The sequence below is a fragment of the Syngnathus scovelli genome, chromosome 6, assembly GCF_024217435.2.
Source record: "Syngnathus scovelli strain Florida chromosome 6, RoL_Ssco_1.2, whole genome shotgun sequence".
Taxonomy (NCBI): Eukaryota; Metazoa; Chordata; class Actinopteri; order Syngnathiformes; family Syngnathidae; genus Syngnathus; species Syngnathus scovelli.
This window is the reverse complement of record NC_090852.1, coordinates 14,200,084-14,213,691: the sequence shown is the minus strand read 5'-3', so window position 1 is coordinate 14,213,691 and position 13,608 is coordinate 14,200,084. Positions and strand designations below refer to the sequence as shown.

General features: G+C 38.0%; 1 protein-coding gene across 3 annotated transcripts in view; it reads right to left on the bottom strand.

Moving 5' to 3' along the window:
• Positions 1-13,608, bottom strand: part of kiaa1549la (KIAA1549-like a) — a 69,193-nt gene that overhangs the window by 28,705 nt on the left and 26,880 nt on the right. For 2 of the 3 annotated variants that reach the window (XM_049724370.1, XM_049724371.1), the window contains exons 5-12: positions 12,992-13,214; positions 12,079-12,212; positions 11,075-11,243; positions 8,840-8,899; positions 7,496-7,656; positions 6,506-6,677; positions 3,572-3,732; positions 1,858-1,893 (exon numbers count right to left, since the gene is read on the bottom strand). In XM_049724370.1, the coding sequence (XP_049580327.1) occupies positions 1,858-1,893; positions 3,572-3,732; positions 6,506-6,677; positions 7,496-7,656; positions 8,840-8,899; positions 11,075-11,243; positions 12,079-12,212; positions 12,992-13,214 (1,116 nt within the window). The remainder of the gene's footprint in view (positions 1-1,857; positions 1,894-3,571; positions 3,733-6,505; positions 6,678-7,495; positions 7,657-8,839; positions 8,900-11,074; positions 11,244-12,078; positions 12,213-12,991; positions 13,215-13,608) is intronic. The other variant, XM_049724372.1, reaches the window with a different exon arrangement.

Sequence of the window (13,608 nt, the reverse complement as noted above, 5' to 3'; positions counted from 1 at the left end):
TACATGCTTGTGAGCACACTACACTACTTTCATTACAATGAAACGTAATTAAGGGTCAATGACAAATGTAAAACGTACAATTCAGACAGGCAGCAGCCGCATAGATATCAAATCATAGAGCTTTTACTGCCGTGTTGAAGGGGGACAACTCTGATGCCCCACTTATACAATTGTGCATGTGACTTGTATCATAGCTGCATGTCTGATGTTTGTATCAACTCAATCCGCGTCAAAATCGCTAAAGATTTGCGTCTTAATGAATGGAGCCAAACACAAACACTAGCTATTGTGTTGGCAACTAGCTCCCAAGAAAAAGAACCATTCAAGATAATCCATCCAGCATTTGCCGCCAGGATTATTTATCACTATGAGGCATATGCAATTAACACATTCATTTTCTGATTCACCTTGTTATACCATGAAAAATATTAGTACTAGCCTGTTTGAATGATGAAGGAAGTGATGATTTCCCACAGTGATTTTTTTTTTCTGTGAAAAGATTATTACTCGTGCAAATAATCTGAATTTTTAATCAGATGTCGGTATTTAATTTTAATTTGCCACTAGCTCTTCCTGTACCAAATATCTGTGTGAAATGTTTATTTAATTTGAGCATGCAAGCTCCAGATCGAAAATGAACGATTAATACATCCTAAAATAAATTGCTATATTGCACTGCAGGCTTTTGTAAAACACAAAAGGACTTATATTAGTAAATGAACAATTGGAAATACTTTTACTTTAGAAATAACAATGCACTGACTTAGGACCACTAACTAGAATGATGTGAACGGTTAACTCTAATGATGCTCTGTGTGTGTGTGTGTGTGTGTGCGTGCGTGTGGCCGTTATGCTAGCCACCAAGTTCAACTTTTAGTGTAAATACTGACAGTCTTGACATTTTGATGCACTTGTCAATGTTACGCATGACAATTTGTATTTGCCCCAATGGACAAAAGCGATGATATTACACTTCTGTGTGAGTGGAGTGACAGACTGAGGGAGAAAAAGACACACCAAACTACCGTATTCCTTACTCTTACTGCAAATCATGCCAGCCTTGTCTCAGATTTCACTTTGAGTGATGAGGGTAAGAAATACTGACATAATTACTATATTAGCGTGCACCATTATTACAAGAACAACTACTAACCTCTCTACCTGTAACTTTGTAAGCTTTTATCTTCAACCTGCAGAAACTGTCATCCCTTCTGGGGCTGCTTAATTTATAATGAGTAATTAAATGGACCTTCTAGGAAAAAGTCTTGAATCACGGGCATTAGCTGAAGCCAAGGTAGAATAAAACAACTGTGTTGAAAGGAAAGGAAGAAGCGAAAGGGCTAATAGGTGCAAATCAGTCTAGGCTGGTGACACAAATTTGCATCATTATTTAGAGCCTAGTTATTAAGCTTCCATTTTGTTGTTCATGTTTATGAGCATCGGTAAAAAATGGCTGGCTGCAGTCAGAACTAAAGCCATTAGGCTACTTTTACAGATTCCGTGTTTAACCCAGCCTGTTGCCTCTAACCCGATAACTTTAAATCTTAAGGAACAAATTTACAGCCCTATTACAGTCACTTTCACATTTCTTCACGGCCACTTAACATTGTCGCATGTCCTGGTGATCTGTCATGGTCAGTGAGGGGGATGGACCAAGCCATGATGAAACAGCAGCCACATGCACGATTTCACCCAGAAGCAACAAAAGCAGCCCAACATAGCAGTACACTAATCATTCATTCATTCATCTTCCGTACCGCTTATCCTCACGAGGGTCGTGGGCAGTACACCAATCAAATGACCAAAACATTCACTCAGCCAGACAGTGTTCAACTAATCCTAAATCTCAGACAGTACCTGGTGGTGGTAACTTCCCTCTCGTCGATATGAGGTCTGAACAGCAAAAAGTTGAAGGGAAAAGGTCAGGAAGAGATTTAAAAAATTTATGACAGAATAAAACGGAAAATACAAGGTCAGGCGAAAGGGATGAAGGATAAACTTGAGTAGACCTATTTTCTTTTGTTTGTTTGTTTGTCTTGGTTTTGTTTTTGGCAGATTCTTGACATTGTTGTCAATTAAATAAATACTGCATCTGCTGATGTGGTGACATCCTTTGCTATGAGCTCAGTATGTCAACGGGCACGTATGGAAGATGTATTTTTTTGAATTGCTACAAATAATTGTTACAAATAATTTAATCCGTTTCTGGGGTGCCTGGCTAACCACCAAGTTTGAAATTTAAGGGGAAGTAAACCACGAAAACCTCTTCACAATAGTATTTTATGTGCAGAATAAAAATTAAGCAGCAAAATGCACTTTTGGCCATGGAATGTTCTCAAGATGAGCCCTTTGGCACTATGATGTAATTTCAGTCGACAGCAAGTGGCAAAATGGCTGCCACTGCAATGGGTAAAAATGTAGGGATGCTTCTTAATTCCTTTTCTACAAATTCAATTTTAATCATAATGCAGTGCTTGGACTGGTGGGGCTGCATTGAAATATTATCTTAACAAATGTTTTTGTGTTGACTTCCCCTTTAAACAACCATGTAAATCCAGATTTTTTTTAATACTCTGAATCATACTGGATTGTGATTTAGTAAAGCTATTTCACATAGCAACGCACACACACACACTACCACCACCACAAAACTTATCTCCGCCCAATGGCTGAAGATCTGCCATTTTAAACAGATGCACCATTTTCAACAGAAGGACAATCATGTCAAAGTTAACATTAGTTTCTGACACCCGGCACGTATTTGACTATTTGAACCAAACCCAGAAATTTCAACCAGAGTAGATGCGAGGTGTGCTGTCATTCTTCACCCTTTGTGCATTTTGATTAAAGAATCTCACCTACCTTTAATTTAGGCTTGTGAATTGAAATTTAAAAACTTCTGTTCCAGTATCCAGCTATCTGTATTCATCCATCGACTAAGCCATTCATCCATATGTAGCTATCCGTATTTTTATGTGGTGGAAACGTTAACTTTGTGTAAGTGTCAATATTGTGTCAGTTTCACCTAAAAAACAGTTTAGGCAGTCGTGCATTGGACTTCACATAGAAAAAAACAATATAGCCAAGTCAAACCAGTCAATAAAATCTATACAACCCACACCGTACATTTGAAATAAAGGATTTTTATTTAACCTCAAATGAACATGTTTGATTGCTATGATTTTAAAGGGCGAATATAACCCAAAGGTTCCCTTGCAGTGCAGTGATCCTTGCTCTTCTCCTCTCTGCTCATTAGTCTTTGCAACATGCATGATTAGCACCGACCAAGGGCTATTGGGCAGCGAGAAGAATAAATGAGCCAAGACCCACACAGGTGGGATTCAATTTTCCTGTCCTGAAGGGACAACTTAACACAATCACTTTTCGGTGTGACGTGTCACAAATCCGGGTTATGTAATATTTATAAATTGGGTACTGAAGCATGTTACAGCAGTGATGATAAAAAATATTTTATTATTATGAACCACCCCCAGGGTAGCTTCATCATTTTTAGGAAAAAAGGGAGCAATATGGAAATAACAGCTGGCATATGAAGATGAGCCTGACTTACCTTGGAGCGGCTTTTGAAGGTCCTGAAGGCCCCAGCTTTAAAGATGACCCTGTTTCTCTTACACAGAATGAAGACCACCATTCCGATTACCACCATCAGCAAGAACAGAGGTGTGAGGACGGCCATCAGCCACAAGTTGCTCTGCGGCATCTTCACCACAGCTGCACACGAAATAGAAGCCATCATTAGGGTTTGAAGCTGGACTAACGTCAAACAGGAAAGGCAGTACCAGCAATTAGCTATTCAACTGATGACCAAGAAGAGTTTCGAGCTCTATGCTTTTTACCCAAGTGAAAGTGAACTATCCGTGGTTGTGTATCTACCACTGGCCCTACCTAAGAGTAGAAACATTTACACATTCGGACAGCACTGTGGCACGTATCTGCTATACAGCTGGAGGGTTCTGGAGTTGAATCTCGCCTAGGATATTTCAAGTTGGCCGTGTTTGTTCCAAGTACTGCATCACAGTCCAAAAACAAGCACGGTAGATTAATTGGAAAATGGTCCAAAGCTTTTTGCACCACTGATTATAACAATGCTGTGTAAATAAGTGTTTGTATGTTCTTGAAAAGTATTTGTAGTCCAATTAAAATACCTGGTATTACCTGGGCAAAGTGTAAAACTGAAGTATTTTGCAGATGTCCGAATACAGATGCTTATCAGGAATTTGTGAAAGCAGTGTGAATGAGGCAAATGACATTCCTCACAAAGAGAAGGGCAGATTGTTGGTAAGGCTCCAGTTAGCTAATTATAGATTCTCGGAAAGTGAGGGGGAGAAAATAGGTGTGAGGGAACATGAAGTGCTCTTCAGATACTTCAGTATGAACAACATTCAGCAAACATGAACAACACAATTTCCCCTAAAAGCAAATCAAAAGCAACTTGAACAACTGCTGAAACTGTTGAGTTGTGATGCAAATGAGGCAAACAACATACTTTTGTTAGCTGGTAACATTTTCAGATGAGAAGTGCCTCAAAAGTGAGTACCAAAAAAAAAAAAAAAAAACTGTGCAGTCTGTGCTTTTTGAATATCGAGGAAATGTTTTACTTCAGAACGACCCTATTAAAAAAACATACAAGACGTTACACAATGCGTAGCTCTCAATGTTTATAATAACAGCGGATGTCCAAATTTTAACAGCATAAAATACAGCAATTCAAAAAAACGTATTTCTATTCATTAGTCCAACTGTTGAATATTACCATTTTAGTAACAATTAGTATATTTTATTTTCTTAGTACTACTCAAAACTATCCACAAATTCCAACACCCATGCACAGCATAGCATTGATTTTTCTGTGCCTGAAGAACTGTTAAAACTGTCAAAACTTGCAATTAATTGTTCCCCAAACACTGTTGTCAGTCAGTATTGTTAGCTTTTAACGCTGCCTTAAAAATCGTATCGCTTTTGCCTCTATTGCTTTGAAACATGTAAAATTTAGATGTTGATCATTTTAACTGTGTGTCTTTAGTGAACTAGCTTCATTGCACTAACTTTGAAAAGTCCTTCTACACACAAACAGTACATACTCAGTACAAGGTCAAAAATCCTCAAAGCAATGAAGCTCCCGGCCTGATAATCAACAACAAAATGGTTTTCAGATTTAATTGCGGTTGGCACACTCTCCATTCAATTCCGTGCCATCGAGCCATCTTTCAAATTCTGTTATGAGTGTGCCCTTTCATTGAACCCTCTTTACTTCCAATACACACTGTGCCAATGCACATAGTTAGGGCAGGCTCAAGTTTGTCCTTAATCATTTCTGAGTTCCTCCCCCCTCCTCTCCATCTGTTTATGCTCATGTTATATTAATGTACAGTATGGTCCTAACACAGCATCTCTCTGCTGTTGTTTTGTGTTTTCTACCAAACGACCCAAAATCCTGCCACTGGCTTCAAGTTAGAGACAATCTTCATTTGATGTACATTTGAGCAGAACAAAAGTATTTCTGCTGCGTTTCCTCTTATTTCAGCCTCTCAAATGTGAATAAGTATTGATTTGCTTTGTCCTCTGTGAAAGCAGATAAATTCCCTTTGCGTTTTTCTGTGAAACAAGACATTCATAGACATGAGCTTGTACTTAACAGCTTGACATTTCTGTCTTTTTTCTGATGATTCAATTCAAACACCACACAGAACCCAATTGGAAATTTGAAATACTCTGAAGCCCGCCGAATAATAAACGCATGAGACTAGGGTTGATTATTATTAAATATACAGAATAGCTTTCACAATCAAAATTAGAGTATGTGATCATTAGGATGTTAATAAGTCCAATTCAAATGTTTTAAACTGTCATGTAAACATGAATTTATCCATTAGCAAAACCTTAATAATAATTACAGGACAAACATGACAACATAAATCAAATCATCCCTCACAGCCTTATGATTCCTAGATAAGAAGTACATACAAACCACAAGTGCTTTTTGCACTGTAGTATAAAAGCAGTGAGCACAAATTCTAAACCATAACTAAAGACTGTGATCATTTGTAGCTTTAAATTCTGCAGATGACAAGCGAACTAAAATATTGGAGGGTCAGGGTTTTTTTTCACTCAAGCGTAAACGCCTCACACATAATCCTTTAATGTTTACTTCTTAATTTGTCATAAATTTTCTACATTGTCAAGATGTAACTGGTTTACTCAACTTACATTGCATGTTTGGAAAAAATATGTGCAAATTGTTTTGCCTCTTGGAGGCATTATACTGCATCTGTGTGTGTGTGAGTAGCGTGTTATACAGCTCACTGTTTTGTGTTTTTAAAACATATATTGTATTGCAGTACTCCATAAGTACTGAAAAGTAATCAACTTTCATTATTTTAATCTAACAATACTACATTCCTTTTAACAGATAATTATTAACTATCAAAAAACTTTTTTTTAAAATAACCCTCTCAACTCTGAAATAAATAAAATCAAAACTTACGTTCAGCCTGCACTTGCACAAAGTAACCCAGAGTCAGTGCCATGGTCTGGGAATCCAAACTGCTCAGCGTCTTAGCGGCTGTGGTTCCAGTGATGGGTGCTCCATTCATTTGTGCGTAATACGTCATCTCCGCTGGGTTCTTGGGACCAGGCAGCCGGCGCATGCTTACCATCTGAGAAAGGACAACAAAGAGAAAATCTTGCATTATTGTTTGTTATCTACAACATGGCCACACTGACAAAATCCACGTCTTTGTTTTAATTAGATCGAACAAGTCAACATTCAAAATGGGTTTTCTGTTTTAGGATAACAATACTTGAAGAAGTCTCAACTCAGGTGCTTTGCTGGAAGCTGCTATTTATTTTCATGAGAAGCGAGAGAAAATTGTATATGAACACCACTGAATTGTATAAGGCTGGCAGTTTGATTTTGTCAACAGGGCCTGTGACATTTGCTGGATGTCCCTCTGTGCGCATCTCCCTCTTTTGTCTTTGTCGCTACGTAGCTATAAAATCAGTCATCTGTGACTTCCCATAAAATCTTGAGTGTGTGTAAAGCATAACACACCCAGGAGAAGACAATTCTTATCGTAATTTGCACAACATGCAGCTGACAAAATTTACAATGGACCTTTGAGTTCCATTTATCCACCAGCTTTGAAAGAGTAGCATAATTTCATCTAGCTGATTCACAATGTGACAAACAAATTGGGCATCTACCTGATACATATATATGTATATTTATGATGTACAGTATGCTGCCAGTACTCTGACATACATTAATAATGCAAATATTAACATAGTCATTACAACAAACATGGATCAAAATGTATTTACGGGGATGGGGGTGGTTCCCCTTCTATCTATCTAGAAAAACCACTTGCTAAGTAATTATGAGTAATCAGTAGAAATCTTTATTTTGCCCATTATACAATATAGTATTTGATGTAGCTATTAGAAAATTAACTTGAATATCAATATCAGCACTCACCTGTACGGTGTAGCCCCCAACAGTTGTTGCACGCTTGGACCGAAAGGTTTGAGAGCCCTGCCGACCAGCTACATGGAAGAGCTCAGCCAGCCGCTGTTCCATCAAGCTGGCAAAGCTGTGGTAGTTGGCCTCCAGAGAAGACTTGTCCACATCCTGGATCACTGAGTGCACACGCACAAGGATAAGGTGTGGGTTTAGGGAATAAAGGCCACTCAAGATATAGATATATATATATCCAACAAGAGTTAAGTCTATGTACAGACACAAACACACTTCAGCATCATTCACACTGGGCCCTGATGTGATGTGAAGCGATCTTTCCCTCTGACCAACCTGTGAATTAAACATCAATAGCGTTTTCGCTCAAATAGGGCACCTAAAGACACGCTGCGCACTGTAAAGTGTAAGTCAGCACGCAAGAAAGGTCTTGAGAGATGTTGTTAGGACAAATCACTTTTTCACTCTGTCCCATTAGGTTATGCTGAGTAGGTTTGTATTTGGTTTTGCTCACATTGCGTGTTAAAACGGCATGAGGTTGTGAACGGCCCACATTCAAGCAAGCTGACATCTCACCCACAGCATCTGCTGAGGCTGACTGCACCTTAAACACTTAAAGCCATATATACAAGAAATGGCTATTCAAGGTACTGAATGTTTGACTTGCGTATGAAATACAATTCACATGCACAAATATTTGGCTAATCCATTGACAAATCAAGTTAAATATTCCGGCCTGGACAGAATATCTGTCTTGCAAAACATTGTAACTGCAATGTACATTATTGTTATACTCACAAAAATGTTTTGAAACAAGTCTGGGAGAAGGGGCACTTACTGAACAAATAAAAACACAACCACACAGCCAAAACAAAATAAAGGACAACCACGATTAATGGAGGTTATTGTTGGCATATTGATGAATTTAAATTGTTTGTAACGACCAGCTCTCGAGACACTTTGTGAATGGCAATTTTCTTTCTATATTTTAATGTTCACTTAGCAATGTTTGGGTAATTTCCTTGGTCTTTTTAAATGAAAAAGATGTGTGTTTGTTGGTTTGTGAGAGTGAGAGCATGGGAGGAGAGCGAGAGCGAGAGAGATAGAGAGAGATGATTTGATTTGGTTGAATATACAAATTGCAGAATTGTTTATCCCTGAAAAAAAAATTGACAATATTGTATTGTGCTACACTCTCCTGGTTCAAACAGAATTTTCATAGGAGTTCGAATGTGACTAAACCCAACTTAACCAACATACAAAATGAATGCAACTAAAGAAAGAAGGCATAAAACAGAAGGGAAAGCCAGTAGTGTGACATAAAAAGTTGTATACAGCACAGTTTACCTGTTATAACCCAATAGCTCCTGGTTGCAGTGGACGTGTTGAGATTGTGGTATTCAAGGGCTGAAGTGAGAGGAAAAGCAGACAGTTAAACAACGTCAAGTAATTCTTGATAATAAAACTTGAAACTGGATTGTGTGGAATTGAGTCCAAAGCTATAAACTATAGTCGGTTGCAATCTTCAAATCTTTACCTGAATATTCCAGCAAGTTTTGGTACTGGGCTGAATGAGAGTAAATTCAGAAAAGGATTGGTATTTTTGAAAACATCAGCATTTTATTTTGTTCTTTTTACTTTTGGTGTAAATTCCCAATACAACTTTGAATTCAAACTCTCTTCTCTGCTCAATTACACACATCCTTATGATAGAAAAGGAGAATTCAAAGATTCTTGATCTTATTTTTGCTGTGCCCATTCTGTTGCGTAACTGACAATACTTTCACTTCTGTGTTACTTTGTGTTGCTGCTTTGGTTTTGTCAGATTTTGGCCGAGAGGCGGTTGTACACCCTGAACGGATCATCAGCCAGCTAGTCGTATGCCTGGCACATAATGAGCAAACATCATTTACATTTACACCTAAGGCAAATTTTGACTTCACTTAACCTAACTTGCATATTTTTAGAATGTGGAAGGGCATACCCACAGAAAACCCATGCACAGGGAGACCATACAGATTTTTTTTCTAAAATATTAATTTTACAAACATTAAATGTAAACTGAACAATAAGAAGAATTACAATCAACAAATGCATTAAATGCATATAAAAAATTATAATTTCCTTCTAAACCGCATAGTGTTTGTTTCCCACTTCATCTAACCCTGGCCTCTGTCAGTCTCGCTCCACAACCATTTCATCCTCTGCCTGTTTACTTATCACTTCATTCCATCTTTTGCAGTCATTGCTTAAGTTTGTCACTTTCGCCCTTCAAACTATAAATCCATAAATCTATATTTCGCCTCCTGACACAGTGAGCGCACTCTTAATTCAGTGAATTTGCCATCAGCTAGTTAAGCACAGTAAAGATCATTTGGTGTTTTTGCCCAGATCTGCTTAACATGAGCAGTTTAGAGTTGAAGTAGTTTATAATTTTTAAAAAAATGGAACACTGTTTTGTAAGAATCGCTGGTCATTCTCATTCTTGGCAATGTTATAGTTATATTACCATCATAATAAAATGAAAATTGTGTATTGATGCTTGCAGTCCCTGTAGAAATTGCATGTGAGTTCTGAAATGCAAAACATATACTGAAATGTTTTGAAAGAATGTCAGAACTGTTTGAACCGGTCAACTAAGGAGGTAAATAGATAAAATATCTGAATTTGTTTTTTACTTCTTCCTGTATTTATGTTTTTTTTTTTAACCACACATTGATAAAAATAAGATAAACATACTGTACATTCCATCAGGGACTATAACATATCAGTCACAGTTCCATTCATTTCAATGGGAAACGTCACCTTGGTTTTACAATCAAATTTACGGAATGGATTAAATTTATGAACCAATAATTCACTGTAATGTACAGCTCTCTTTTGAATATCAGTCAAAACTGCAAAATGTGTTTCTGCAAAGAAAGAAAGCCTCAGTTTAGTTTGTTTGTTTGATTGTTTTTTGTTTTGTTTTTTTGTTTGTTTGTTTTTTACAGGCATATAACGGTTAACAATTAAACTTAGCATTTTTCTGGAATTTGTACTTACTGCAGTGTAGCGAAGCAGTACTGCCAACAACAATGTAACAGGTATTTAATCATAAACTAGGTCATGAATCATTCACTGCCCTGCAGTGGACTCAGTGCCTCTCAGCAGGCATCCTCCATATGCAGAAAAAGGCTGTCTGAGCCCAGCAGCATACCGGGAAAAAGAATGAGTAGAATACTAACTGTTATGTAATAAATATAAAATTTGCATAATTACAGCAGTCTTGCATGGGTCCATGCTCTGCTACAAAAACAAGCAGAAGTTGCCTCATCTTTTTGGCAACTACATTTTAATAGATTAACTCGTGTAAGAGACCATTTAGCCCCATATTTCAACTCCAATAGTATCAGTACACTGCTAATAGTTACATATTTCTCAAATGGCAGTTTCTCCTTCAAAGAATATGACTCTTCAAAGAATATCACTAGGTTTAGCGCATTTCCCCCCCACAATAAGATTTTTTTAATTGATTTGGGACTTTCTTGTATGTATGTGGTAATCTGAATAATGACAATGCAGCATTGTGTGTTTACGTACGCTCAGCGATGACCAGAGGGGGGTAGAACAGAAAGTAGCCCACCAACTCAGCAGTGAGTTGGTTGAGGAGGCCGCTCGAAATGGTACCGTTGAGTTCGGTGTCCTGGTTCTTGACCACATACACCAGCGAGACAGATGGGGAGCCCGGTTCCTGGGCCACACTTTGGATCTGCAGATTACCATACAAATTGTCATTGTAAGGTATGTGACCTGCCATGAATGCACATTACTGACTTTTGTCTTGGTCTCAATGAGTCACTTTATAATTTACAGAGTGAAAGTGAAACATTGTACAGAATGTCTACGTTGTCTATAAAGATTGCATAACAGAGCTTCGGTCATACTTCTCCCTAAATGGAACCTTTGTAGTGTTCAGGAAATAATGAAACTGAATCATCACAGTAAAGTGGGCTGTACTCAGAATTCCCATCAGATTGCGCCATGCACGTAAATATTTCAGAAGATGAATAATAAATGCTTCCTATATCCACCACTGCTGTCCTATGTATGTACTGAACTGCATATCCATGTCAACCAGGGGATAAGTGATAGCGGACAGAAGAAAGTGGAAAAAGAGCAAAGAACTTTGACTGGTTTTACTAAACAACTATGGTAAAATAAACCTGTATTGTCCAGTCAAATTAGAGAAGTTGCACAAAACTTTGCTTTGGTTTAAATTGTTATTGCCGGTAAATTACCGTATTTTTCGGACTAAAAGTTGCTCCGGAATAAACTGCACAAAATGCACAATAAAGTGAAAAAAAACATATATAAGTCACTCCTGAGTATAAGTCGCCCCCCCCATCCAAACTATGAAAAAAAAACGCGACTTATAAAACTACGGTAAGACAGATACTTGCGCACTCACATAGTGATTAAGGGAAACCGGCATCAACAAAACTGTACCATTGGAAAAAGTTCCAAATGATGTTTCACGACATCAAACATCTGATTTGCACGCTACATTTACGTCTGTGCGATATTAGGCTAAAACCATGCACTACCTCCACAGTGAGCTTGCTGTAGGTCTCAAGCACTTTGTCCTGAGCTTCGTCAAAGGCACTCTCCAGTCTCTGCTCAAGCATCTGGACGAAACTGCAAGAGTAGACGTTGTCTGTGGGGCCAACAAATCTCAAAACTGCAGAAAGAAGACGAGAAAGTGTTTGAGTATGTTGTATGGAAAATGTTATAATTTGGTGTGAACTTTTTCACGTTATGTAGATAGATAGATAGATAGATAGATAGATAGATAGATAGATAGATAGATAGATAGATAGATAGATAGATAGATAGATAGATAGATAGATAGATAGATAGATAGATAGATAGATACTTTATTGATCCCCGGGGGAAATTCAGGAGTTTAAGAATAGTATTTCTGAGTAGTATCTACCTCAAAATGTTTACTAAAGAACAAGGTCACATGCAGCTAAAATATCTCGCCAAGTATCTCTTTGCTTGATATCCTGTTGTTAATTACACAGATTCTCTTTTTGATCCCCATCCCAGTAGATTCCATGCGCAAGCTGCTGTTTGGCATGGACAAATGTGTTTTCTTAAGAAGCTGCTTGGTTAAATGGCCAATTTTACTTTGCTTTGAATCACGGGAGTTTTCATTGGATTTAGGGTATCAAAGACTGAAGGGGAACAGACATAATGAACAAATCCTATTTCTATCTCTGCTTTTCTCTTCCCCACTTCTCTCTCTCTCTCTCTCTCTCTCTCTCTCTCTCTCTCTCTCTCTCTCTCTCTCTCTCTCTCTCTCTCTCTCTCTCTCTCACACTTATATAAATTCATATAAATATGTATGCATGTGTATCTATATATGTGTGTAGTCCACACTGCCAAATCAAAAGTTTTTGCAAGTGTATGTTGCGTAAACACACACATTTTGGATTATAATAGGTGTAAAATCACCTGTTTTCAGCTGCAGGTGAATACTTGGGGTGGGCAGCCACGTTGCCACAGGAATCAGAACTGCTTTAACCAATGGTGTGTGCTGCCTGATGTCAGACAGCAGCCTGTCAAAGCCATAAACACTAAGTGCTTCAACCACAATAGAGGAAATATAGACGGTTTTGACACCAGTCACATAGTAAACCAGTGTCACGTTACGTGGGTTGCAGTCATCATGTTCCACCTGTAAAAAAAAAAAAAGCAAATGTTTTTACAATTTGCATAATGATCAAAAACTCAGGTTCTGCATATTTTTCAGTTTGCACACCACATTTACAACAGAAAAGATAAAGAAAGCATTTCTACTGTCCTTTTCTTTTCATTATTAAAGACTTTAAAGACCGCAGGCAAACCCACAAACAAATCGCATCACTTCAACCCTCACAGCTACTGGCTATAGACATGCACGAGGCATGCCTAATGATCAGTTAGCCATTTTAATACTAGTTATACTGGGTTTGGTAAAATATTTTTACAAATGGCGTAATTCCTGTGCGGTGTGCGTCTCTAATTCCTCAGAGAGCAGGGCGTCCGATCTATGAGAGGGAAGGCTGCACCGCTGTGAGAGTGATCAAAGG